We start from the raw sequence: 27,644 nt of genomic DNA, 5'->3' as shown, positions 1-27,644 counted from the left end.
ATTAGCTAATTTCACAGTCCCAGCTCTGGTTGGATTATTGACAGCAGGTCCTGATGGACAGGACAGCTGGACTGGGTTTTCCAGAGGCACTGTAAACGCTTCATCTTATTGATCAAGTCTGATGTTAATGTGTTCTTAAGCTTATCTAAATGGTCGAAAAGAGGAAGTCCTACACTAAAAGGATGTTCTAAACAAATTTTTTTTTTTTAAAGAGCAAATGGTTAGAACATAAGAACACAGAAAATTAAATTAGGGTTATTCTTATAATATTCAAGCAGAAATTTTACCATAACTACCGTAAATGTTTGCTGCATGTGCCAGTGCCTCACTGGCCATATTATCTTCAGAACAAACACGGCGGCTGCTGAGCTGAAGTCCCACCCGCTTTTAAATGCTTCCTGTGCGGGTTCAATCTGGCTGCAGCAGCTCAGTGGCTCACTGTCCGAGCAGTTTACCATGACAACCTGGTTGCCAACGACAACACAGCAGCCAGACAGAAGCAACATTGATTTACCCATAATTCCGTAAGGCCCTGGAGCCAGCATGTGCATGTGGAAGTTTGTGTAAGAGTGGCGAGAACATCAGGTGACATTTACACCAGCAGACCTTTCAGTCCACACTTTGTCCTGCTGTGAGTGTGCAACTCTACACGTCTTTAGTTTCCCTTGCAGTGACTGATGAGCGCCATCTACTGTAATATGGAACAAGTGAACAGCCTCAGGCCTTTAGGAAAGTACTGAAGTGCTGCGTCCTCCATAATGACCATCTGCATATAGTTCCATGAAAAATTAATTTAAAAAGAAATCTAGGATTTTTCAAGTCTGCAGAACTCCTCTGGAGCACCTGAGCACAGCATCTGAAAGATGTTACCTCATTTGGTGCATTGATTATAGTAATGGAGAGCAAGGTGTTTATGTGGGTTGAAATCTGGCTGTTTAGAACATTTTCCTTTAAAAGTATAGGTTAAGTTTGGGAAATATGCCTATTCACTTTCTTGCTGCCAGCTAGATGAAAAGATTGTTACCACTCTCATGACTGTGCATCACAGCAGGTGTGGAAGTAGAGCCACAAGGCAATTAGCCTAGCTTAGCTTAAAGAATGGTGGAAGCAAGGTAAAGTTAATCACTATACCTACCAATACCTCTAAGGCAAAATAATTATCACATATCTTGTTTGTTTAAAATCTTCACTCTGATGATTTCAGTGACAAAAATGTGATCTCCCTTTTAAAGCAACAGAAGAGCGCCATCTGCTGGACAAAAGGGGCATACTGCACTTTCAATACAGAGATGCCCTCACAGTACACACAGAATAAAAAGAACTAATACCATAAGATGTTTTTCATCTGAAATAGTTGGTTATGTAGTCATGAGCATGTAATGATAAGAAATACTTGAGTTTTGGCTTTTAAGCATAATTCTGGTTTATTTCAACTTGGGTCTTAGTTTTATAGCTTTGGCTGTCATTTCTTTCTGAAACCTTGTGCTCATCAAAGTCATTGCTAACAAGGCAAGAAACACAAGGCTAACACAGGCTTGTTATTTATCTGTGTTTCTTGCCATATTTTCATATCTCAGCAATTCACTTGTTTTTGGTATTTTGTCTTGTGTATTTTTGTTGGGTTTTGTGTATTTGTATAAAGGCCATTCAGTAAGGACAGGGATTTCAAAGTAGCGTAGGCTCTGAATGCTATGATGTGACATTTTTCCATACTATATACCCAATATGTCGTCCGTATAAATATAAGCATTAAATCAATAAATCTGCAATAAAATAAAAATAAATAATAATAATAAAAATAATAAATGTTGCAAATCGGAATGATAGCCAACACTATGAAAGTAAGACCCAAGTTTTAATAAACCAAAGTTATCCATTAATCAGCATTCCTTGTGTACTGAAGACACAGACACACTGGTGTTAACACAAATCAGACACTGCCACTTGATTTCAGACTCATCTGTATTGATGTTAAGATTTTTATAATGAAACAACCTATCACCGTGATTTAAGGATCAACACAACAATGTGTCTTCAAAACAAGATGCAAAAAGTAAATAAAACAGTTGTTGAAGTGTTATATAAATTACAATCCTGTCACATTACAATCCTTTAAAGCAGCGATAACTTTCTACGATGACTCAGTATGTTCAACAGTACAAATAAATAAGAGAACAGCTGTCAGATTGAGGTTTGAAAAGAACCCTGTCTGGATGCAGATCAGCCACCTCCAGCTACGTTAACAGCGACGGTGATCACTGAGAGTTTGTGTGTGTTTTTATGCATATTTGTTGTTAACAGCACTTTGTAGATTTGGGTTTAACAGGGTGTCAGTGCCAGAGGTTCAACCTCACAGCGTCCTCAACGAAAATGTCACGACTCCACGCACACAGTAAGCCACTGTCATCAAAACTGTACATTCAATAAATTAACAATGCATTGTCTTTGTTAAGCAACCAGTGAAATGACTAGATTACATAATTACATTAGATTACAGGTAGAATGAACCATTCACAAGATGAAAACCAGGGGAAAGGGGGAGTTGCTGCAGGGGAAAGACCCACATGGCTGAGGAGAGGGGGGTGGTTGGCTTGGTAACGTATAGCACAAGGTTGGTAGGCGCAATAGGGATGACACCACCTACCCTTTGGCCTCAGATCACCAGCATTTGACCCCATGAGGGGCCAAGAGTCCCTTTAGAATTAGAATTTCCTACACATTTATAGAGACAGTACCTCTGTCTCTTTCTTCATCATCTTTTCTCATCATGGCCCATCCCAAAACGCCCACCCGTCCCCCCAACCCCACCCCACCTCGTCCCGCCATGGTCTGTGGTCACACGCAGGGGTTGTCTCTGATCTGACTGAGACTGGCTTTTGGAGTTTTTTTGGAGTTGGTTGTGGTTTTCCCGCAGGCTTCAAGGCTTGTGTTTGAAATGGGCCTCCACTGCAGAGACAGAAACATAAAATGATGTAATGCAGCGATGCAGGTAACAGACTATGGTTTCGACCGGGCTCTTTTTGAGCAGCAATAATGATGCTTTTGCATTAAAGTTACAGAGAGAACCACAAGAAGAAGACAGTTTGACTACAAAAACTGAACTGCAGAATAAATGATTTTCCAAAACTTTTTTTTACCTCCGCCAGGGAGATTATGTTTTCACCTGTGACTGTTTGTTTGTCAGCAGGATTAAGCAAAAACCATTTCACACTAAACTTGGTGGAGGCATGAGGCAGGGGCCAAAGAAGAACCCATTCAATTATTTTTTAAATCATTTTCCATAACATTGCGAGGTAGGGCATTTTTCAACATTTTCATCAGTTTCCTAGAAAATAATGTTTGGATCTTGATGTAATAAAAAATCTGACACATTTATGACTTTGTACAATTTGGTGCAGACCCAGACAATAATCCGGACTGCTGTAAGAAAAGATTTGGCCTTGGTATGCACTCTACTGAGTGTCATTTTAGTTACTAAAATGGTCTGATATGGCTTATCTAGTCCCGGTACCTGCATATTCCTGTGGCCTCATTGGTCGATTGATGACCCTCTGGAAGGCCGCTATCCAATCCCGTTGCTCGGCCTCTGTCTCGCAGGCAAACAGGAACTTCCTGTCCGGCGTGACGATGGTGATGCCGTGGTTCCAGTGGTAGCCCTGAGTAGACGCGGGCAAACCGGCCAAGACGGTGTAGCTGTTCTCCTTACTGCCGATGAACACTTCACCACGGGCGTAGGCATCCTGGGAGACGAGGGACACAGGGCGAGTATAAGACATGCGGACGCTGAGTAATGGGTCCGAACAAAGTAAAAGGCAGGTCTCTTCTTACCAGAGGGTCTTTAAAATACATGAGTCTCCTGTCATCCATAGTAAACCACCTCTTCTTAAAGCCCTCTGTGTGCTGCAGAAAACAAAAAGAGACTGAAGGTTATGAGGAGAGTATGAGTCGTCATGACAAGTCTAAAGGATGTTTGGCCACTAAAAGAGCATTAAAAATAAAATAAAATTGAAACGCCAGTTTTGGGAACCACTGTATTACACTGGGCCTGCAGACAGTTCGGTCATATTTGGGCATGTGTAACTGTAATCACTGCACAAACCTTTGGGCCTGTTTTCTCCATAAATCCTTCCTTCATGAAGTTTCTGGTCAGTTTGGGCACCAGCTGGAACATAAAGGAAAAGACAAAAGAAATATTAAATAATATTGCTTCTTCTAGCATGGGTATTATTAGTTGTTATATTATCAGATTATTATGCATTTGCTCGACTCCAAGATGGATGTGACATAAATGTGAACCCCAGGAAGGTCATCTATGCATCTATAACAGGAACAAGATAATTCACTAACAAATCGGACGTCCGGTCATCCTCACCTCCTCATCACTTGCTCCAGGAAAAGCCACCTGCAGGTAGTGGAACCTTGCTGCTCTAATAGCATTGAACCAGTCGACCATTTCCTGTTTTAAAAAACAAAATAGAAAGTAAACACCCTCAGTGGCAACATAACCCACAATCACAGTCTAATTCACAGTATTTATTTTGTGCTGCAAGTGAAGAATGTGTTGTTTTTGCAGCTTTTATCCAGCGGTGAAGGTGTCTTTCCTACAGAGTAAGGTGTAGTCAAGAGCATCAGTCCTTGCTGCAGCACAGTCGATAACTCCACCACAGAACAAGAGTGACGGCGACACCGAATGAACCCGATGAACTCGTTCTGACACGGCCTTCAGTAACACGACTCAACCAGCAGAGGGCGCAGTGCTTTCTCTATCTGAGCCTCTCGTTCTCCATTCACCCTCCTGAATCGACATTATTATCTGCCTCTTTCTTCTCTCTAATCTTGTTTTTGATTAACTATGTCCCCATCCCACCCCCCCCTCCACCCCTCTCCGTTTCTCTCTCTATATTAGTCATACAGTAAATCCCAGAGATTTACCCGAACTGTGAGGCAACCATGATTTGTGTCCTCAGTGCTATAGAGCCCCTCAACGAGACACATAGGGCACACACCCACACATCCTCGTTTTACTATATTTGTGGAGACCCATCCAGCCCCTTACCCTGACCTTTGCCATGACAACTGAATGCTTAACCCTAACCACAACCATTCTATGCCCAACCCTAAAACCACATCTGAACCCTGAAACAGCCACTTGAAGTCTGGTTTTCCAGGCTCTCGGTTTTCAGAATCCACAAATATAATAAAACAAAACCCCCCCTCTCAAATAAAGAGGTTCAAAACCAGAACAGTGAGGGTTGAAATGGAGAATGCGGCTTAATGAGGGTTTTTTTCTTTTTATGTCTCATAGTTCTCGCGGCAGTCTTACAATTGCCTAGAAAGGAAATTATGTGTTTTTTTTTTTTTAAGGAAGGTTCCTGGAAAGCACGACATGTCATTTGGTGCTACTTAGAGGAGATGTTTTAAATGACATGAACAGTTGCTGTTTTCTCAGTCATAGCACAGCAATGTGGTTGAATGCAGAAATCAAAAGGTGTCAAGTTTATTGTGAAAATTACGAAATACATTGTTATTTGAAAGCAGGACATGTATGGCGTTGACATTTGGCATCTAAACTCTAACCTCATCGCTGCCCACAAGAAAGCACGGTGCTCAGCACAGCAGGGCAGTGGCGACTGATGATGATAACTTCCCTACTAGGGAAGCGTACATGCTGGGGTGGACTGGGGTTTCTTTTCTTTTTTTGTTTGCTGCACGGATGGCAACAGCGGTGGCAGCCTGTGACACAGCTGACTGACTTCCCTAGCTCAAAGGCTATGTTTCACTAGAGTGGACACGGCCTGAGTTCTATCTAATCTGGATTAAATTCACAACCATTTATGAGAACAAAGACAAAATAATGAGAAAAACTTACAAATGCAGCTGATTTCACAGCAGATATAAAGTGTCGTCTTTATGTAGTAGAACGGCGATGCATTCTCTGTTGCTGTTGGTCTGAGTTTCAGCACATTGGACTTGAAATGAAACAGTGTCTATGAGGTGACTTTCAGCACTTTAACCTCATGTTGCCTCACAGCTTTTTTATTTTTTATTTTTAACATATTCCCCCAATAGTTAAACAGTAAGGCACTTCCTACACTGTTCACAGAATCTAGATGTAGACATCCTCAAATTAAAGTTAAAACTTAGCACTTTAACCTCATAGTCTCTGTCTCCGAGCCGACACAAAATGTGTCACTTTCTAAATACTTTCTGACTGCACTGTAGCTACTGAAGCTGGTTGGAAAAAGCCAAAAGGAGATTAATTATTAAGGGACATTTCCGAGTCCAAGTGCATTTAGTAAAGCAGACAGCATGCATATTATACTGCTATCTCTGTATTAGAGCACTGTATTACGATCTATATGAGAAGCATGTCACTGCATTGTAGAAAACAATTAAGAAGAAAGGAGTATAGTAATTGAATTAACGATTACAGGAATTGAATGAGTGTAAATCGCAGTGTGATAGTGTACCTTAGCATCACTGTGGTAGACAAAGATGTTCCTTGTGCTGTTGTCTTTCAGGTAGGTGATCTGCAAGCCGCAGGGGTTGCCGATCTTGGCCGGCTGGAAGGTGGCATTGAGGGTCTCAATTTTCATCACCGCCTTGGGATCCCTGGCCTTGATGGAGGCAGACATGAACAACAAATAATACATTGCAAAAGTCCCATATTTACCAGTGTTATAGGCCTTAGCCGAAGTGAAATTGTGCCACCTTAACTAAACACAATTCAAAATCAGCTGCATCATCTTGCTTACATCCTGCTTGTTGAAGTATTTTAACGCTCCCTCCCTCTCCGACAGGATGAACTTTCGGCTGAGAAACTGACCATTGTCTCTTCCTCGTTTCCATAGAAACCCCTCTCGGTACCCTGGGCAGAGAGAGAGAGAGAGAGAGAAAAAAAAAAGTATGTGGTTGGGAAGCTGGTATCAAAAACGGCATCAGAGAAGATGAGAGATGAAACACAGGAGGCATTTATGACAGTAATGGTGAGATGTTGTAGCTGCATGGAGCGAGATGATACTTCAGTCAAGCTGAAATCAAACATCATTTGATCTTAATCTCATTTAGAAGAGGAGGAAAAAAAGGGAGACGGTGTGTGAGGGTGAGAAAACACAGCAGAACATTCAAGGAACAAACAGACGTGAGAGGAAAGCATTTAGCATGGGAAGCAGCATGAGACAGCACAGAGAGGGATTTTATTGTCTCTGTACCAAAGAACATCCTTTTCCATGTTAATGATATGCTGCTCCATTTATAGCCTGTAATGTTTTCTTCTTCTTCTTCTTCAGTCTGTTTTGCTAAAAAGCTCTGCCTACACTGCCTCCATTTCTCTCTTCTATTTCTGTCACACTGTCAAGTGTTTTCTTTCTAATCTGGATCTATTTCTGTAGCTTGAATGACAGGAAAATGCAGATCAGTGATCAGCTGGCATCCCAATGAAGTGACTAATTTACATTCATTACATTACCTGATGCTGGGTGTTTTGTAAATGAGTGCTAATTGTCAAATAAACTACAATTTTCGAACCGAAAATGATGAGTATGAGGTGAAAATGGGGCTAATGTGCCCTGAATGATTGTGTAGAGAAGTGTAAAAGAAAAAAATAGGAAGTATTCTGTCATGTACGTTTGTAGCAGAGGAAGCTATGAACGGAAGATTATTCTTATACTCTTATTTTGTTCACCCAAAATACATGATATTATCTCACTTATTGCATTTGAATCTAATGACGCTGGTAGTCTTAGTATTATTTACCCGGGTTTTAAGATTTAAGATTTTTGCCTCCACCCCAAAACAATGCAGGCGGATGGCATTTTATTTGAGTGCTCAAAGGAATGAAAGAAGTCTGCAGCAACATCTCTTTACAGAAACAGTGTCAGTTACTGTGGAAAACCCACAGACCTCACCATCAACAGATCAGGAAGTAGTGGAATGAATAAGAAGCTGACAGCATGCTTAATCAGAACATGTTGTTGAATGACCAAACCCCCCCCCCCCACCAACACCATTCTGATGTCATAACTTTCCAAAACTGACAATTCACACTCACTCCACAACAAGATTAGCCAGCAGTGTGGAGGCGAGAAAGCAGCCAGTTTGAACCTCTCCTTCTCTCTAGCTCTTTTTTTATTCTTTACGTAACTGTTTCTTTCACTTTTCATGTGAGCAAACGAGCGCAACACTATGAACGTCTTCGAGGATTCTGCATGTCCCGCGTCTCTATAACAGCAGCTTTTCACTACGTCTTTGAGTGTGTTTGATTAGAACGGCTTTAAGCACTTTTGATTTCCCAGTGGGGTCAGACGATGCATCACCCTGCTCTCTTTTCCATTCTCCTTATTCACTTCCATAGATTACCTCTATCTTTTTGTCCTCTGCACTCACTTCACTCCATCGTGTGTGTGTGTGTGTGTGTGTGTGTGTGTGTGTGTGTGTGAGCATGCACTTTGTGGCTGTGACTTTCTGACATGAAACATTCACCTACATTGGCATTACCTCATCGATCAATAGCCCTCCCTGTCCCCACCCTCGCCTTCTTCCCTCACACTCTTTTCCCTTCGTCCTATACTTTGCATACATAACATTAGCCGCTGTGGAGGCCACTGAGACTCCCAATAGTCAGTCTCAGCCACCCACCCACACCCCCACACACACACAAAAACCCACACCCACTGCACACAGATGTTATGCACCTCAAAATCAGTGATGTAGTGAGCACGAATGCACAGAGATGACAGAATGACTCATATTATTATACTCTATCTGCTTGTGTGTGTGTGTGTGTGTGTGTGTGTGTGTGTGTGTGTGTGTGTGTGTGTGTCTCCACTGTAACAATAAACGGGTGAGGTCACTGCAAGCCAATCAGAAAACTCCATCTTCAACAAGACGTGAAATGTATACTAGAGTGTACACACACTGCTGGACCCAACACACACAAATATTGTTCACTCACACACACACAGTTTAATGGCAGTTCTATTTTCCGTCAGTGACAATTACAGTGTCACTGCTTGAATATGCTTTTAACTGCAAACATATACAGAACCACTTAGGAGCGGAAGGATGAAAATGAATGTTTGAAAGTCGTCGATGGATGTTTCAGGGTAATTGAATTCCTGCTACTGGCATCCACTGGGACGTTTGTCCAAGGGGGGTTTTCAAGGTTCTGCTTATCGAAGGGTAAACAACGCAAGCCTAACACGACAACAGAACAGCCACTTTTGCTTTATTTTAGATGGTGAAACTCAAGTGTGACAAATATACTGAGCATGATGAGGAAGCTGGTTGTTTCCTATTGTAGCGATATAAGAAGACATTGAGGGTAGCAGAAAGGTGACACCAGTCTTTCTATTCACACACACTGAATCTACTGTGGCCTAGTTGTTTTGTTTTTTAAATAGCTGATAGCAAGTCCTTTCAATGCTTATGCTATCATTAAATATTCAATCCATGTGGCCTTGGTTGATGCTGAGGTGTTACCAGGTCAAAACTTGAGTCTTGATCGGTTTTTCTTAAGTCTGATGTCTTGGGGAGTAAAGTCTCATGTGCTCAGGCTGGTGAGCATTTGGACAGAGACATAATTACAACGCAAAATCATACACTACTTACTCATCCAGCAGTAAAAAGTGTATTTGCTGGTAACAATTTTCAGTCCTAGATCTGGTGCAGGTGTTGACATCAGTAGGAAAATGTATGTGAGACTGACAAAAAAAAAAAGCCCATGCTCATAGTAACAGTCAGTCATGAGTGACAATGGAGTTCTATGGCCAATACAGACAATATTTTTTTTGGTTCTGGGACAGTATCAGCTTGGTCCATGTAAGGGTTAGTTTTGGGGGAATAATATAAGCGATGGGGGTCTTTCTAAGTGAAATAATACAAACATGTCAGTATGAACGTACCTGCAGAATAAGGCTCCTGTTTCTCGATGAACTCAAACTCATTCCTTTCGTACTTGGCTCTGATCCACTGCTCTCTCAGCAGCCTAGAGACATGATGAAAAACACACAGTTAGCTTTCACGTCAACTGTACACCCACCACATGCCACACACACACACACACACACACACACAAACACACAGTTATTTTTCAGTAAGCTGGATACTATACTCTGATACTTTTTACTACACAAAAAGAATATCATGGAGATAAAAAAGCCAGCAAGCAGATAAGCAGATAGTTACCTAGCTCTGATTAAACAGAATGGAAAACACACATTCATATCACACTAAAGCATGAAGACTTCACTGTCACTGCCTTTGCTTTGAATAGTTTCTACCAAAGCTGCATTGAAAAGAAGCAACCTCTTTTTCCTCTACAGTGCGTGGAGAAACAAATGGCAACAGTCTGCACATCACCATGCCAACAGTCTCTCTCACCATTTCCTTCTCTACTTCTTCCAACCTTTCAGCCTCCCCTTCAGGCTCCAAACTGCTTTCATCCTTTCTCTCGCCACACATTTTCTCTTTTTATTGGCTTCTCTCAGAAATAAAAATGACTGTTCTGTCTGCACAAAGAGGTAGAATTTCTTACTCTTGGCAGACATTTCTTTGAATGACACCTTCTGGTGACATTGGGTCTTAAACACTAAACTCTGCTTCTCAGGGGAGAAGGGTGTGTGAACACTACCACAGACCATGGCACAGACACAGAGAAAGACACATCTCTTTCATCTGCGTTTTCTCGATCTTTCTTCTGTTTCTATTCTAATTAAATCCTCCTGGACAGATGCTGACAGAGAGACAGATGGACAACTAAAGTCCTGAATTAAAAAAAAAAAAAAAAAAAAAAAAAAAAAAAAGGTAGAAAAGAATTTAAGAAAAGAAGAAAATTAAAAGATTTTGTTTGGAGGCAGATGGATACTCAAAAATATTTGCTATTAGTATAAAAATAACTATGACTGCACATACTGCAGTTGCCAGATAAAATGCAATTTTAAAGATTTTTTTTTTCCTGTTGTTCACGGTCATAAAAACCTTAAATAATTCACTGTGATTGAAAGTTTATCAGTAAAACACGAAACAGTCCATGGGGCTGTGAGAATATCATTTATACATACAAAGAGGAAGAGAATGTGATATTTTAGGCACTCTACCTGCCCAGCACCAAACTTCAGACAGACGCAGATGGTGATTAACTGGTGAACAAAGTGGAGCATTTAGCAGCTAAAGAGCCAGTTATCTCCCTCAGGAGTAGTTAGAGAGCTGAATCAATCGTGAATGTCAGACTTCCATTCACCAGGTGGCCAGAAATATGACTCTAAATGAAGTGGTGCAGGAATGAGTTAGCATTTTAGCACGTCCGGCGCTAAGTCTGATGGGTTTTTGAATTGGTTTTTGGTTAGGTGACTAAATTAACAAAAGCTCAGGACATTTTCACATTTTTTGCAAACTATTGCTAACTTTGTACGAGGAAAGGGGCTTTTTTAGAAAAGGTAAGAGCTAATTAAAACTACACGCTGAAAGTTTAGTGTTGGTGACACTGAAATCATGCGACCGTGGTGTAGTTCGTTTACAGCCTAACATTAGCTTTTTGCTTCTGGCGATTGTATTTAGGCTTCAAAAATCATATAAGGTGGTGTTCATTTATCTTACCCAACAGAACTCCAATAGTCAATGTAAAAAACACATTGGCTTTTTGTTGACAGAACCATGGTGATGCTAACTTCCGGGTTCGCCTACAAACATACGTCATCCCTACGGCACTCTATGAAAGCTAACTTTGCCCTTTGTTAGGTGTATAACTAGGCAGCTAATAGCTGACACATTTTCCATAACACGTTTATGAGGTGATAATATGTCATGAGTGACGTGAAATTACAATAAATTATAAAACATAACTCATTATAATGAAATATATCTTAAGCTTTTTCGCACTTTTAATGACACCACTCCCAACATAAATCAAGCAATCATTTTGTTTTAATCAAAATTATATAAAAACGTCTACATCTAATGCTTCTGGTTGATAATGTCCATTTAATCCATACCAGCAGCGTCTTTAAGTCGTATCATGAGCTGAACGTTTATGTCTTTCCCTGCTGAGACTCCACACAGGTGTTTCACCTTTCTGTGATTTGTTTTCCCCGGAACACAGCGGTGCGCCAATTTAATACTCAGTCGGAAACAGAAAGTGAAATTTAATTCCGGATCGTCAGTTTCCGACCCTCTTTTGAAAATAGTTTTCTTTCCCTTTTTCTTTAACATGAGTTTGAACTGAACACTGTCCTTTCACTGCTGAGCAAACAACGGTTTTTCACAGCGGCCATTTTGACTCGTCATAGTTTGAAAAGCACAGGTGTTGGCATTAACATTATCGATGTTGTCTAACCACAGATTGGAGCCTGCATGTCCCAGTCAAAGTTGTGGGTATGCAAAAGGTCCAATTTAACGGATATTGGTTCAGGATTAAACAAGTTACACTTGATTTTTTTGTATTGAAATCTGCATATCTCACTACACGTTTAATTTGTTTACTAGTAAACAAGTGGATTCTTCTGCATAGCATAGAGGCACATACAGTATTGGCTAATGAGGTGCCTACGTTTCTGTATCTACAGCTCCTAAATTTATATTAACTATATCGTCTTAAAAACTATTCTGTACACCAAAAACACTAGTAGCACGAGGAGTTAGCTCCGTTAGCATAAGCTAACTGCTATCGCTTAGCTAAAGTAGCAAATAGACTAATTCCATTAGCAAAGATGTTCTCTTTTAAGACGACATACATAAACTTCTATAAGTCATATTAGGACTGTTATGATATAAGGTTGCCCCTCCAGTACTTGTGTTTTGGGTGTGACAAAAGAAAGAGCAGGCTACTTACTTGCAGTCAGTGTGTGTAGGTCTGTAGTAGAAAGCAGGAACCTTCTGCTCATATTTGGCCTTGGCTGCATTGTTTCCCATAGCAGCCATTAACTGAAAGGGAGGCAGGACAACACAATCTGGTTATCTACATACTGCTCACAGTCCAATATATACTTCAATGTATTATACTGCAGTTTCCACATTGCTGCATTCGAGATGTCCAGGGTGAATGAGAAGCCAGACAAATTTTATATAACAGCATATTTAACCAGTTCGTTTCGAGGTTTAGGTATTTTATTCTGAAAAACCGTCTCTCAGGTGAAATATTGGAGTGTGAATTTCAGGATTTGTGGACATACCAACATTAAACATTTAAAACATTATAGTAGTAATAATATACAATTTCCAATATTACAGAAAGTGTGCAATTTTTATTAATTCAGAATATTTCTTCTTGTATTGTCACTTTGACTTCAAAATAAGATAAGATAAAAAAAAAAATTAAAAAAAGATAAACATCTTTGTTCCTTACTACAAATTAAATGCAATTAGCAGATCCATATAATAGCAGTCATGACATTTCAAGGGCCTAGAAAATGGTGACAACAAAATAACAAGAGGCAGAAGAAAATAACATTCACTTTGAATAATGTGACAAAAATTGGCTGAAGCAGAGGAAAACTGAGGTATGATAGACCTCGCTCAGTTGACAATGAGTCCCCTGCTTGTCTATGGGATTAATTGTGGAAATGGCTTCACTGCATTGGGACGTGTCTGCCTCCCGCCCGGCGTTCCCTCCATCCTGTGTTTCATCCAATGATAATCCCTGAGCCCAATCCAGCTGGCTGAATCCCTCAACACGCCTCTCTTATCCTCTGAGGGGCTCTGGAAGGGATGCAGCACTGTGGCTTTTTATTGTGAAGGTCACATAACAGCACAAAATGCAGCCAAAAGACAAAGCTCTAAAGAATTCATGGCAATTGCGATATGTGACATATCTGCTGGCAAAAATGTGAAGCATTTGACACCTCAGATGTGACATTTGGAACATGATATCAATACCATCAAAGCAAAAGATCAAGAACCTTTTTTTCAGCCATTTAGCATAACCTCCTCTGCACAATATCCAATTTATTTGGTACGTCTCCCCTTTATGTGAAGTGCTCACTACTTAAAACTGAATCACAAGCATCTACAGAGCATAACATTCAGTTACTGTTCAATAAAATAACCAAATCTTCATGATAACGCGGCATAAATGGCAACACAAATGAGACCACATAAGTCTGATTTTTCCTCTCTACAATGGCATCATATAAAAGGAAGAGCTGGGGCCTCATTTGTCAAAATAAGCATACTCCCACCTTCACACAATAACATCTCATTTACCTCATTTGTTCTACATCCATCTGTACATGAACGTAGAAGCTCATTTAAATATAGAAATGTGCCAAATATTGTCAACCACATCCAAGTGGGCCAAAAAGATAAAGATGAAACATGATGCAACGACACTGAGGTGAAGCTCCGAAGCATTCATCTTACAGACTTCTGGACATTAGTGTCATTTCATGTGTGCTCCTGCATTGTTATTGGTGTTTTTGTACTTTACATTGTGTTGAATGTTTCCACTATTCCCTTACTTTATTTGTTGTCACAGAATTAGCATCTCGTTCGACCAAGAGTGACATAGTGTGCAAATATAATATACAACACCCGCTTTTCATTAACACGTCATAGCTGAGAACACAAACTTTCCACAGTATCAAATCATTTAAAATGAATGGTATCAAAAATGTAGCAGTTCTTTATTAATATAGAATGATTACAAGTGAATGTTCATCAATAGATTATCTGAATCAACAATAAAAAGATGAAGCTTCTCAAAATATAAGAGTTGGGGATTGTCTATCTGTTATTAATGAATTTCTTTGCCTGCAGTTCCAGGCCTGATTAGGAGCAGCTCTAAATGTGTGCACATTCTCAAGCACAAGAAGAAGAAAATGATAAATTGGATTCTATGCATAGAAATGAGCGTATGTACAGTTTAAGAACAAAGTGGTTCATTAATGAGGTCCCTGATTTTAAGCTTTTATTGGTCATTCATAGTGTTCACACTACATTTCCAAAAGAAATTCAACACTACATCCTAGAATATGCAATTATAACGATCACGATTTTCCAACTTTCTTCTACGTGTAAATATGTGCCATCTCATCGTTATTTTTATAAATATGCCCCTAAATTATCTCATATTATTATTTAAATTTTTTTTTTTTTGTAGTGTCACTTTAAAGTGTTTTAACTTCTCCAAACTGTTCTTTTCCATTGTTCTCCTTCACCTCACACTGAAGATAATATTATCCCCTCTGTCTGTAACACTTCCTCAAACCATAAAGACATTTTTTTTTCAGAATAAAATGCTTATCTATTTTCAGAAAAGGTGTTCTCAAGATAGTTCCAAAGACCTGACTTTAAGTCAGTCATCACGTATCAGACACCTTTGGTATGAGCGGGAACTGGAAACATTTTGCAGACGCTTAGTGACGTTTATATTGCTAGTCAACATGAAGGAAGACCCCCTGTGGGACATTTGTGGTAGCTCATTAAACCCATGATGGTCGTACCCTGTATTAGCTAAGTTCAGCTAATGAAGTGAATATTGTGTGTCTGTTCGACAGAAGTGTGTCCTTTGATTGAGGATGTTTTATTGGAATGGGACTGCAACAGCTCCAAAGGTCTCAACAATAAACTCTGGCATCTCAAAATCAACCCTAAACTCTCCCAGTGCTACAATTACATTGGTGGAAATGTAACACGAACCAACACACGAAACCCTCACAGAGCTTTGTTGCAATCCAAACTGTTCATCCATTCGTCTAATTCTCTTGCTTCTGTTTGGGTTTTTATCCCCAAATACCTCCCAACACCCTACTGTATTATTCTTGCATTTTGCTTCATACCACCTCCCCTCTCTCCTCTTTAGTTAAATCTCCATTAAATCCCAATCATTGTCCTCCCACATCTCCAGCCTCCTGGTTTTTTCCGCATCACTCGCGTCAGCATCACCTCCCCACAAAGTCCGTTTTGTCACCCAGTGGTGGCGTTTTAGCGCTGACATGATACATTCAAGGGACAACTTCACACTTCAACTGCAGAGCCAAAGACTCAAATCAGTCTCACCTATGACAAAGTTTTGCATTTCTGTGTTTTGAACAGTTTTTGCACAGAACTCATATTTCCTGTTGACATATTTCTGAAGGGGGTATGTTTGCAAGGCACGCAACAGCTCAGCTTCTTTTCACACCCAGGAGAAAAGTGTACACGGTCTCACTAATGGAATAATACTTTATTGACTAATTCACTTATTTGCTTTCTTGCCCGGAGGTAGATGAGAAGATTGACACCACTCTCCTCTTCAGTAGCTGGTTAGCATGTCCCATTGACCACTTCCTTATGTGAGATATCTTTTATAATGTGACTTCATGTAAAAACCATTAATTGTTTATTTCTGCCACAGTACAAAACTGCTCTAATGACACATATTTTTTTAACTGTGAAAAAAAAAGAGCTTGAGTCTCTGTGGTATGAAATTCTGCTTTTTACCTTTATATGGTGTTTTTGTGAATGAAGTTTGCCCACAAAAGGAATAGAGCCTTGTTGGGTTTTTGTTTATGCTAATGAGCAATGTTCTTCCATGACGCCCATTGTCTAAAATTTAGTCATATCTATTCCAGCAAATATCAAATGACAGCTGTCAACTCAGATAAGGGGAAGTGATGTTTACATTTTTTAATTTTTGATATTTGATATCAATGAAGTTTGGGACGTTGCATTAATCATGTTTATTTGCCATTGCTGCCCTACCTCCACCTCACTGGCATCCCACGTGTCCTGGACAGACTTCACCCGGCTGATGTGGGGGATGCTCCGGTGAAGGAGCGAGCAGGCCTGGCAAACAAACACGCCCAAAGTCAGTGACGCCCAGTCCGGCTCTGCAGGAGAGAGAGAGAGAGAGAGAGAGAGAGGAGAGAAAGAAGGAGAGCCGGGAGGGGGGTGCAGGGGGGGTGAGAAAGAGAGATGACGTAGGGAGAACAAGCATGGGGGTGAAAGGAGAGGATGTGAGTTTGGGGGGAGAGAGAGAGAGAGAGAGGAAGAGAGAGAAAACGAAGGGAGGAAGGAAATGAAATTGGGCAAAGCGATACAGGAGGATGATAGGAAGAGATCGAGGAGAGATAAAAGAGGAGGTGTGAGAAGGTCTTGTCATAAAGGCGCTGCAACAAAGAGAATAGCAGCTCACGGTTCAGGCTATAAATACTGAAAGTGCTGATGCTGGCGCTGTTAGGAGGTAATAGCAGCAAAGTAAATGAAGCAAATATTACAAGGGAGTTTGGTTGAGTGTGTCCCTGCACATCAACGAGAGCAAGGCAGCTAAATATGATTTTGGGGAAATCCTGTTTAGCTTACTGACAGGAAACAGACAGCCTGAGATCTGATCATGTTAGTTACATCACCAGACTCCTAAATACACTGTGATAACATCATCACACATATGCATGTGCATACACCCGAAAACACCACATGCAGTGTTTTATACTTAAAAGGTCCTGGCATGCATGCACACATACACACACATACATATGCATCATCTCTAGACAGACCATTTGTTGCTTAGTGCCAATATGATCATGTGATTACTTTGAATACAGCTCTAGAAAATGACCAGACTCAGCAGACAGCAGGAAAAAAAAAAAAAGAAAAAAAGAGAGAAGAAGTTTTTCTCTGCAACGTGACACAGACGCAGCATCAGAGGGTGTTGAGACAGACGAGGTTTGTCTGAGTCACCGTATCACACAGACCTTGATTGGATGTAATTGACATCGTCAAAGTCAGAGATGCAGTGTGCCAGAGACGGTGTCAGGGAGAGAAAGACAGTGAGCGAGCGCCAGACAGAATGTGCGTAATCAAATGTAAAGCTCAGTCGGCAGAACCAAAGAAACATGTTTAGAGAGCGAGTTGGCAAACTGGTTAGAATAAATAAATAGATACACAATCCTGCTCAAAATGTAAATCACCGTTAGTCGGTCATCTTTGATTATCCATTAATTCTTTTAAGTCATGCATCAAGAAAAAAGGTGAAATATTTGCTTGTTTCAGTTCCTCAAATATGATGAATTCATGTTTGTTTGTCACACTGTTGGTTTTTAGACACATCGTTGGACGTCCACTTACACTTAAATTTTTTAACCATTTTTCTGAAAAATCAATCGGTCAATCAAACCCATAATTAACAGGTGAATCAATTATGTGCATCCTGATTCAGTAAAACCGAAACACTATAAACACATTCTTCTTGTTCACAATGGGGTATTAATAATACTAGAAAGTATAGAGCTAATGGCTAATTATTATTCCATTAGCAACTAATGGCACTCAGTAGAGCACATACCTCCGTCAAGGCCGAACGATCCTCCATGTCTGTCAGCTCCAGATTATTATCTGGATTTTTATCTTGATTTTATCTTGATCAGATCCATTGAGCTCTAAAATGATCCATTGAACTCTAAAATGATAGAACCACAAGATCGGCTTAATGAGGTGACTGTGTAGTCCCTCATAGGTCGACTACTTTTGGTCAGTTATGTTTCTCTGTTATTTCTCTGTTAAGAAACTGCACTTCCTATTTTAAATTTAGCCACGATGTTAAGGACTGGCTCTTAAGCGGTCAGACATGTGAACACTCTTAAATGGTATTAAGCTAACTTGTTTTTGTTTGATATATGTTGTTTTTATATTTGTTTTATGTATCTTTTAATATGTGTTATTTATTAGTCTGACTGATGAACATCTGGTCAATATGTGGTTTTTAGACATCCTGCCAGAGGACTGCAGTTGAAAATTAGCCTGTTGGCTAACACTGGCACATTTACAGAAAGGTTCATTAATGTGCACTGTCCTTTTCAAATAAATAAATAAATGAAATGAAATGTGTTGTTTTTTTTTTTACTTAAAACTCTAATATAAACATTTTTGATAAGAATCCCCTTAATGTGGTTATTTAAGACCTTTAACACCTCAACACCACAACATATTCATGGCCACTAGCGACTGAGAACGCCGTGTCCTCAACAGGCAGCACTCAAAAGTCACCACATTCTCTCTCCATCTCAGTCTCTCTGCAGCTGCCATTTCTCACACAAGGACCCTCAGCGTGGTGCACCAGGACCACGTGAATACACACATGCACGCACACACACACACACACACTCACATAGTGAGAGTGTGTAATACTCAAGGGAGTCACATGAGAGCTACAGGAGAGAGGAGGGTAGAAGAGGGCAAGAAATACTATTCTTGCATTTCTCCGTCCTCTTGAGGCTGGAAAAAGCATAGACGGAGATGCCACAGAGCCTGACTGGGCGTCAGCGGGGGGGGGAGAGGAGAGGGTTCAGATGATGAGGAAGTGATGGAGAGAGGAGGAGAGGTAGGAGGGATACGGTATGAGACATGGACGAGGGAGAGGGAGGAAGTGTGTGGGTTTCTTAATCATGCAGAGAGATGATGTGAGCTCACAAAATCCCCAGAGGGTGTTATGTGGCATCTACGATAATCCCCCTTTGATTTATCTCTTTTAACCAGTGACGAGTCGGCAATATTTTTTTTTTTTTTTTTTTTTTTTACAAATGTCAACTCATCCTTGAATCACTCTGGATTGTGATCAAGCACAAAGCACACACACACACACATACACACACACACACACACACACACACACACACACGCACACACACACAACATGCAGATGCACACACACAGGGGCTTCCTCCTCCACATGTACATAGAAGATGTTTCTCAACAGGATTACTGTGAACAACAGATGCACAGTCGTAGCGAACAGGAGGTGGAAAACTCCTGATGTAGTGTGACTGCTGTGTCTGTGTTTTTTCCTTTTCTTTTTTTTCCTCTCCACAGTGCATAAGCTGTTTGAGGCGTGTTTGTTAAAGAGCTGCGTCCTCGCTCCATCTCCAAGGAATTGTTTAGGAAAAAAAAAAACGTCAAGTTTCTTGCTGTAGTTACAGGGCCTGTTGGGTGGAGAGACAACAGAGCTATTGATCCAACCACACAAGGTTGAAGAAAGAAGTGCCTGTGGCGTTACTGCAGGGCAGATGCAGGGTAAATGAATGAAGGGGCATTTGTACAATAGCAGCCCCTGTGCCTGTGCGTGTTTGCAGGCACTTTTCTGCATCTGCATGAGTTTATTTCTACGTCCGCACACATACACATCAGTCCGTCAGTGGCTGTGTCATGGTGAGAGATAATGACTAAACAGAGGGGCCAGCTGAGGTTGTGACCCTCTCATGTCTCAGCCAAACCCCTCAGGCAACAGCACAGCGATTTATTTCTACAGCAGGAGTTGGTCTTAGATTTTTACTAGAACTAAACTTCAGTTTGACCCTGGCTCTGTTAAAAATGGTAAAAATGGCTTTTGTAAGAACATCATCAAGGTTTACTTCACTTCTAAAAGGCTGACTTCTCACATTAGATGTATAAAGCATTCCCTGAATATGTTGAATCAGTCTATGTGGCTGTGATTTGTGTTTTAAATTCAAACAAACATCCTGGTGTTTACACTCACCAGCATCTGACTGACAAGCTTTCATATAATGTCCCAGGACTAACTCATAAAACTGGACTGCAGATATAAATGAGCGATATAGCTAACTCTAGTCCATGTTGTGCATGGTCCCTGTCAGATAAAGTAATAATATACCCATTAATGGAAATTAAATCAATAACATAATACAGTACACAAAGGTCAAACATACATGCATCAGTTCTTGTTGGTTAAAAACATTGTATGTCTAATTCACTACTCTCTGCCATGGAGACAGCGGATCTATAGGCTACAGATCTATAGATCTACTCGGAAAACGTCATTCAAACGATCCTCTGTGAGCCGGTGATGTCTGTGTCCCAGCTTTCTTCCTGGTTCATCTGTCGAACATCTAGACTAAGGCTCCTGATGAGACATGTCAGTGTTTGTCGCAGCACAATAATCAAGATGTGTAATTGCTTAATATGCCTGTAACCCTTGACTGCAAACAGTTTGTTTACTGAGTGAAAATATTTTTGGGGGGTAAAATGTTTTAAAAAGCACAGACTCACTCCCTCTTCTGCCGGCTGACTGGAAACATGCAGCGTACGTTTCCTCCGTTCTGACACTTCTCACCGACGCGCCGTCCTCCTCTTTTGGCTTTTATTTATGCTCGTATTTGCTGAGGGGGGATTTGTTCTCACAGCAGAATCCTTGTTGCTGCTCAGATTCTTTTAGAGCTCCTTCAAAGACTGAAGCTTTTTCTGGTATAACTGTATAATGTAAGCGCCTCTGAGTGAAGCAGGTTGCTTAAACCGACGGTTTTGTGGCTCGAGGCTTGTTGTTACTAAGTAACCGGCTGGAATATTGAAACTGTCGGAAACCTAAATATAATGATATAATGATTGGAAAGCTCACCAGATACGTCCGATGGCTAAAATTCCCTCGAATCATGGTGGAAAGATGGCTACCAAAGAAATGAAATTTGATTACAATTTAACAAAGCAGAATATAATTGAAAAAAGTGAAATCCTTCCTCATTCCCTTGTTTTTCGTCTCTTTTCTACATTATTATTCCTTCCTTGCATGAAGTAAGGGCTGGATTTGCAGTTATTCCTGTCACTTAGTTTGGGGTCTGAGAGAGTTAACTACTGACGGGGAAATGATGAAGAACTTGAAAAGCAAACCTTGAGTCACTCTGGGTCTTTTGGACAGGAAACTGCACCACTGCTGACAGGAACGATTCCCTCTTCGATTTCGCTTCATGTTTGATACACGGTTGTCGAAGCCACGAATTTAGTTTAGCTTGATCGTCGGTGCAGCTGCCAACAGCAGATGTTGTTCATGGGCTCTGTAATATTTTAGCTAACACTAATCTAACATAGCTTGTTACTGCTATCCAAGGACACTTGTTCAGGTTGTTCTCCCTCTGCTGTAGGAGGCAGAGGTAAGGTCACATTATCCTGTTGAAGGTGTGACAGCTTGCGTTCCCACATCATTACTATTTCCCAAGATGCTCTCGGAAAAGGGAACACACCTGTAGCATACCACCAACTCTTACAGACACAGGTTCAGTGAAAAGAATAACCTTAGGTTGCAATGGGAAATGCAAAAAGCTGTTTTTCTCCAGCTTTCTTTTCAGGAAAGCCGTGGGCCAGCTGAACTTCCTCCTATTTCGTCAGAGTTCCTGCTGTTTTCACTGTTCAACAAACACCTTTTCTCGCCGCTCAGAGGACTGCTGAGGCTTCTCTCCGGAGGGAATAAACTCGTTTGTGCGTCCTTAGCGAAGGGCATAGCCACAACGCTGCTGAGCTATAGAGAAACCCTGCCGTATAAGCTCCCAGCTCAGCCTCTCATCTGAGCACACCAGCAGAGAGAAGATAGGGGGGAGGTGGGGGGGGCGCAAAGGTAAGGAAGGGCAGAGTAAGAATGACTAAGCATAAAAAATGCACAAGCAGTGTTGCCAATTTGTGTGTTTTCAGACCAATTCCAGCAGGCTTCCTGTCAGGTTAATGGATGTTCTATCTGCGATGGTGAGATAAGACAGGGGCGAGGGAGGACAGCCAGGTCACTGCTGATGAAGTGATGGTCCGTCTTTACCCTAACCCTGAAGATTTACAGACAATAAAGGGATTTCGTGTGATGTAATGCGGCAGCCGTATCCTCAGCTTTCCACTGCGTATATAAATATGTAAAACTGGACCCGGATCTAAACATTTAATCACCCATTTATCTGACTGAATTTGTGCCAAGATCATGTCATCTTGTTAGCCACAGCCAAACCATTACAGCGCTTTCTTTTTGTACTCTACGTTCAGTCTTGCTGTCTCTAGTGTGTACAAGGAAAATCTAGCTTTCACAAAACAATGGTGTAAGCTGGCTTAGTGAGGGTCTCAATTATAAAATAATAAGTTTATCAGCACACAAAAGGAAGCGACTATGTACATATGTAAATGAGAACAACTCAATTGTGATTTCAGCTGTATTACAACGCAGTATAGGTGACAGGGGGAGACTGAGCGCAGGTGTAATGGGCCGACGCGCAGCAGAGTAACCGGCTTTGTGTGTAGCTGCCCAGTCAGTCGGCTATGTGGCGGCAAAGTTAAGAAGACACCTTTCTCTTGTCTCTGATTCATCGCAGACGCACGTCAAATAAATAATAAATGTCAACACGGAGAATCATACAGCTGTTGATATTGAAGAGATTTCTCACATTTCACTGTGGACAGAGTTCTTTATTAAAACCACCTGGAAACACAGGTGTGGACAAGTCGTCTTCACAGGAAAACAGTGCTTTGCATATAGGAGTTTTAGTGTTTGTTAGTCGAGATAAGACTATTGCAAAGCATTTCAATTGGTCATTGCTATTCCCCTAACTGGTTATAAACCAGAGGAATAAGAAAATATTGATTTGTGACAGACAGTGGTTCATTTTGTTTTATGTTTAAACCCCCCAACGGCTAGGTATCAGTGTTGTAATCAATCTTAAGCCATTTGACTCCTCCACTTAATGTAAACTGAGACAGGAAGTAGGGTGCACTGCTAGCGTTAGCATTAGCAAACCCAGCTGACTGGTAACATTGACACCGATGGCCGAATCCAAAAGTTAGACCGACTTTGACGATAAAAAAAAGGCACTAAGGAAAATCAACAAAAGCCAAAGCAAACATTCAGGCAACACAGTGAATCTGAGAACATGTTAATTCATTTGCTCAGACTGAACAGAAAGAAGTGCAATGATATTGCATGTTACAGGAACTGTGATGAATGTAAATCCCACTCTTCTGATTGCACTAAAAAGCAAACTTTTTTTACTCACATTTTATGCATATGGTGGAGGGCTCTTTATACTATGACAGTTTTTTAAAAATCGCAATATATCACCTTACTTACAGTATCGCAAGATAACGCGATATATTGACCCGTAACCCCTGTATCATGATACATATGGTATCGGCCAGACTCTTGCCAACACACAGCCCTAGTATACGCATACTAGAAAAAAAGACATCCATCACTTATCAATCATATATCAGACTAGCTTCCTAGTTATCTATCTGTCTTATGTATCAGTCTACAGTATATAGCTGTAGGCCTACACTTCCTGTTACAGCCTACTCAACCATTCTCCTCATGTCCTCCTCAGTAACATTAGATCATTTGTGATAATTTGAGCTCTTGTGAAACTAATATTTTTCCAAAAAAGCCAGTCAGATAAAATCCCGTCCCCATCCAGGACGGAGCCACCGAACCAGCATCAATAATTCATATCTTTGTGGGGTGATGGTTTGGTTGATGGATGGGTATCCTAACAGCTTTTATCTGTGTAGCCAGCTCTTCTGAAAGTTCATGAAATGAGCCAGTTGAGTATGAATGCAAATATGGAAGAAAGCTATTTGAATTCAGCTCAAGTAATTCTGCTGAGTAAGCAGCATCACCAGCAGTTGTGTTTGAAATGCCTTGCTCAAGGGAATCTCAGCACTTGTGTGGGAATAAGAAACACGAGTCACTTCACCAGCTGTGATCTGAGTCAGTCACCCTGTAATTACCTGCTCCTCTGACTGTTCAGCTACTGCTGCCCTCCAGCCAGAACTGTTATACGATATCCCAGATGTTCTTTTGACAGGTGTTGAACACATAACATCTGTCCCTCCTTTGCTTGACAGAGGCTAAATTTGATTGCATGATTACATAGGTGTTAGCGATGTACTAACAATCTCAGCATGGGAATATTCAGAGCCGATGTTTTCTCTCAGCACAGTGGATCACTGCAGAGCAGTTTAGAGAAACAACATAAAACATTTGTCAGAGTCAAATAAAGCTCTGTGGGTTTCGGTCTGTGTGCCATCTTCCCCACATAGGACTACGAGTCTACAGCCAGGACATAAGACACAGCTAATGCTACTACAGCAACATGCTTGCAGTGACAATGCTGATGATTAGCATTTATGATGTCAACCATGTTCAACATCTCATGGTCAAACGGGAATTTAATTGACAATTGACAATCTGACATTCACACCCATTTCACACGGTCATCGGCCAGGGGTGTGGAGGTGAGAAAGGAGCCGAGGTTGGTTTGAACTCCTCTTTCAAGTTCTTTTTTTCAACTATTTCCAGCAATTTCCGCGTTCAGAGCCGAATGCAACACGATGAATATCTTCCAGGAGAGACTGTCTGAAAGTTCACACCTCACAAGAGCTAGCTCAACATCAGACAGATTAAAATGAACTAGTTCAAGTTTGCAGATCACAATTTTGAATTTAGAACTAAGTTCATAGTCCCAAAACACGACTTAGTTCACAATCATTTTTTATGTTTTTTTTTTCTTTTTTTAAATGAGCTATTCTGAGCTAACTTTTATTCAGTAGAACCTCCTCCGAACCATCCACCCCCAGCCCCCAATCACCACCACTTCCCAAACTAAATGATTTACTGTATACTACTATGAAACACCTTTGTCTTAATATAACAGTCAGTTTCCTCTGGTCTGCACCAGGGAAATGGGGCACCACGAACGGGACGCAATGGGTGCCATATTTGGGGGGCCCCACGCACATCCAGAGTGGCCCGTGCCAAACGCGGTAGCCAATCCCCTCCAACCTGCCCTCTGCGTAGCATCGGACGGCAAGCTTGTGTTGTTTGAATTGCCAACAATAAACCAAAGTCAGAGGATCAAAGTCATTAAGATGGGGCGTGAGAATCTATACCACTTTGTTCATTCCAATCCATCCAATAGTTGGTGAGATTTTTCAGTCTGGACCAAAGTGATGCAATGACTGCCTGACAGACATGTCCATTGCTAGAGCTGCTGCAAGTGTGACTAAAAATCAGCAGATTAAACCATGTTTTAGACCAACAGTATATGTGAAAGCTTTTATAGCCTGGCTATAGGCTGAATTGCATTATGTAAGTTGGTGTTACAGAGAAGCAAAAGGCCACATAAAAATTTCAGATACTTTAAAGCTGCTATAGTGAACACACATACGGTACCAACCACGATAAGAAAAATAAGCAGAGATAGTGTGTCTCTGCTTAGTTTTCGACCAGATAACACCCTCCGGTCAAGATGAAATCCCTCTTCAAGTGTCCACCTCTCAGACAAAGCTATCTAATTTTGCGAGAGCACTGCTGGTTCCAAAAGCTGCTTCGATACAGCCAGTCCTCAAAGGAGCTGTAACCAGGGCCAAGGAACAGGCATCCTGCGCGGGCTCAGCTCCAAGCACTGGGCGTACGGCCCGTACTGGAGCCTCGGTGGCCACTCACTGGTTTATTGCCATTTCAGTGAGGAGAGGGAGGAGGAGGAGGACGAGGAGGAGGAGGAGGAGGAGGGAGGGGATGGAGCGGAAGAGAGGGGATAAAAAGGGGAATTGGGAGAGGATGGAGAGATGAAGAATGGAATGAAGACAAATATGCTTTAGCTGCCTCTGAGGAAATAACATAACCCAGGTGAAAGTAGTGCCAAATGGATGGATACCACTTCTCTGAATGAAAAACAAACATGTAAAGCACAAAAAAAAAAATAAAAAAATACACACACCAATAATTACTGAGCAGGCTGTATGGAGGCTGCTGACACCGGAGAACATGATAACACCAGACCACAACACCAGCAAACACACACACACACACACACACACACACACACACACACTCTGTGGACAAACATGATGTCAGTTGGCATGTCTTTGTACACCCTCACACACCAGAACAGACACACACAGGAATGTTTATGTGTTTATGGCTCAGACTTAAGTCCAGAGTCCAGTCTGTGTTTATTAGGCCTTTTTCTACCTGCAGAAAGGGTGTTTTCAGGTAGCCAGGCCTTTCATGTCATCATATGTGGACCCAATTCACCCAGACTTGTTGGGTTTGGAGACACCGGTTCCCTCATCTTCCCACCTTGTGCACAGCAGCTTGACATGCATTAGTGCATGTACGGGCTCCAGCGGACACCGGAGCCAATGCTTTGGGGTGTTTCTTACCTGGATTGCCGCAGTCCGCGCACGTTTCGTTGCCGGGTCTCACCAGCACGTCTTGCAGGAGCCGGTTGTTTCCCTCCGGTTCCAGCGCCATGGTGAGTTTATCCGTCCAGCCTCACCGCGGTGGGAAGAAGCCTGCACAAGAACATCCGCTGAACATCCACAGACAGACTGACTGTTCGATCACCTGCCACCTCCGATATGAGCTGGAGGAGAGAAAAGACTGGACGATCCGAGGTGCTCTCTCTCTCTCTCTCTCTCTCTCTCTCTCACTCTCTCTCTCTCTGATAGCTCTATTACCTAGTCTCACTGACTGCATAATAATCAAGCCTATAGCCGATGTTACCATCACCTCCTCCCTCCCTGTCTGTCTGTCTTCTCTCCCTCCATCCAGTCTTATATTTTATGAAAGTGTGACATCCAGCGGTGGATGAACTGAACGCACTGCACATCCCCCAAAATCTAAAACTGGACCATTGAAAAGTCAGTCATCATCTCTAACGACACAATACTTATATCGACTATTTGTATAGAATCCCCTAAAAGTTTCCAATGAATGTTTACCTGACGGCCACTGCACCTTTTGTGCAATTCCCAGGTATTTCCAAGTGTCTACTTGGAAACTAATGCACAAGAGGAAAATACCCTATGGATGTTAGATTTAAATTAAAGAAATCGTATTATTTATTTATTTTACTACTTTTATTTTGTAGTTAGTGTTGCACCAATAGGCCTACATTTTTTCACTTCGTAATTTATAT

General features: G+C 41.2%; 1 protein-coding gene across 1 annotated transcript; it reads right to left on the bottom strand.

The window, feature by feature from the left end:
* Window positions 1-1,944: 1,944 nt before the first annotated feature.
* On the bottom strand, window positions 1,945-27,301 carry LOC111654577 (arf-GAP with dual PH domain-containing protein 1-like). The gene is made up of 11 exons (XM_023405669.2): window positions 26,887-27,301; window positions 16,675-16,802; window positions 12,827-12,918; window positions 9,903-9,985; window positions 6,756-6,868; window positions 6,471-6,617; window positions 4,373-4,456; window positions 4,100-4,162; window positions 3,829-3,900; window positions 3,512-3,740; window positions 1,945-2,946 (listed from the first exon to the last, which is right to left on the bottom strand). Exons 1-11 carry the CDS (start codon window positions 26,975-26,977, stop codon window positions 2,918-2,920), a joined length of 1,131 nt encoding a protein of 376 aa, XP_023261437.1. The 5' UTR covers window positions 26,978-27,301; the 3' UTR covers window positions 1,945-2,917.
* Window positions 27,302-27,644: the final 343 nt, after the last annotated feature.

Source organism: Seriola lalandi, unplaced genomic scaffold, assembly GCF_002814215.2.
Source record: "Seriola lalandi dorsalis isolate HSWRI2012SDOR001 ecotype SW California unplaced genomic scaffold, Sedor1 jcf7180002054282, whole genome shotgun sequence".
Classification (NCBI taxonomy): Eukaryota; Metazoa; Chordata; class Actinopteri; order Carangiformes; family Carangidae; genus Seriola; species Seriola lalandi.
Note: the sequence above shows the minus strand (reverse complement) of the source record. Positions and strands in the feature narration are given on the sequence as shown.

Bases quoted from the DNA above. Each gene is read 5' to 3' on its own strand.
- LOC111654577 (XM_023405669.2), bottom strand. From the start codon at position 26,977: ATGGCGCTGGAACCGGAGGGAAACAACCGGCTCCTGCAAGACGTGCTG. The intron at 4,457-6,470 runs GTACACTATCAC...TTTTTAAAACAG, and splicing joins TCTACCACAGTGATGCTAAG to GAAATGGTCGACTGGTTCAA. The intron at 3,901-4,099 runs GTTTGTGCAGTG...TGTTTTCTGCAG, and splicing joins TGGAGAAAACAGGCCCAAAG to CACACAGAGGGCTTTAAGAA.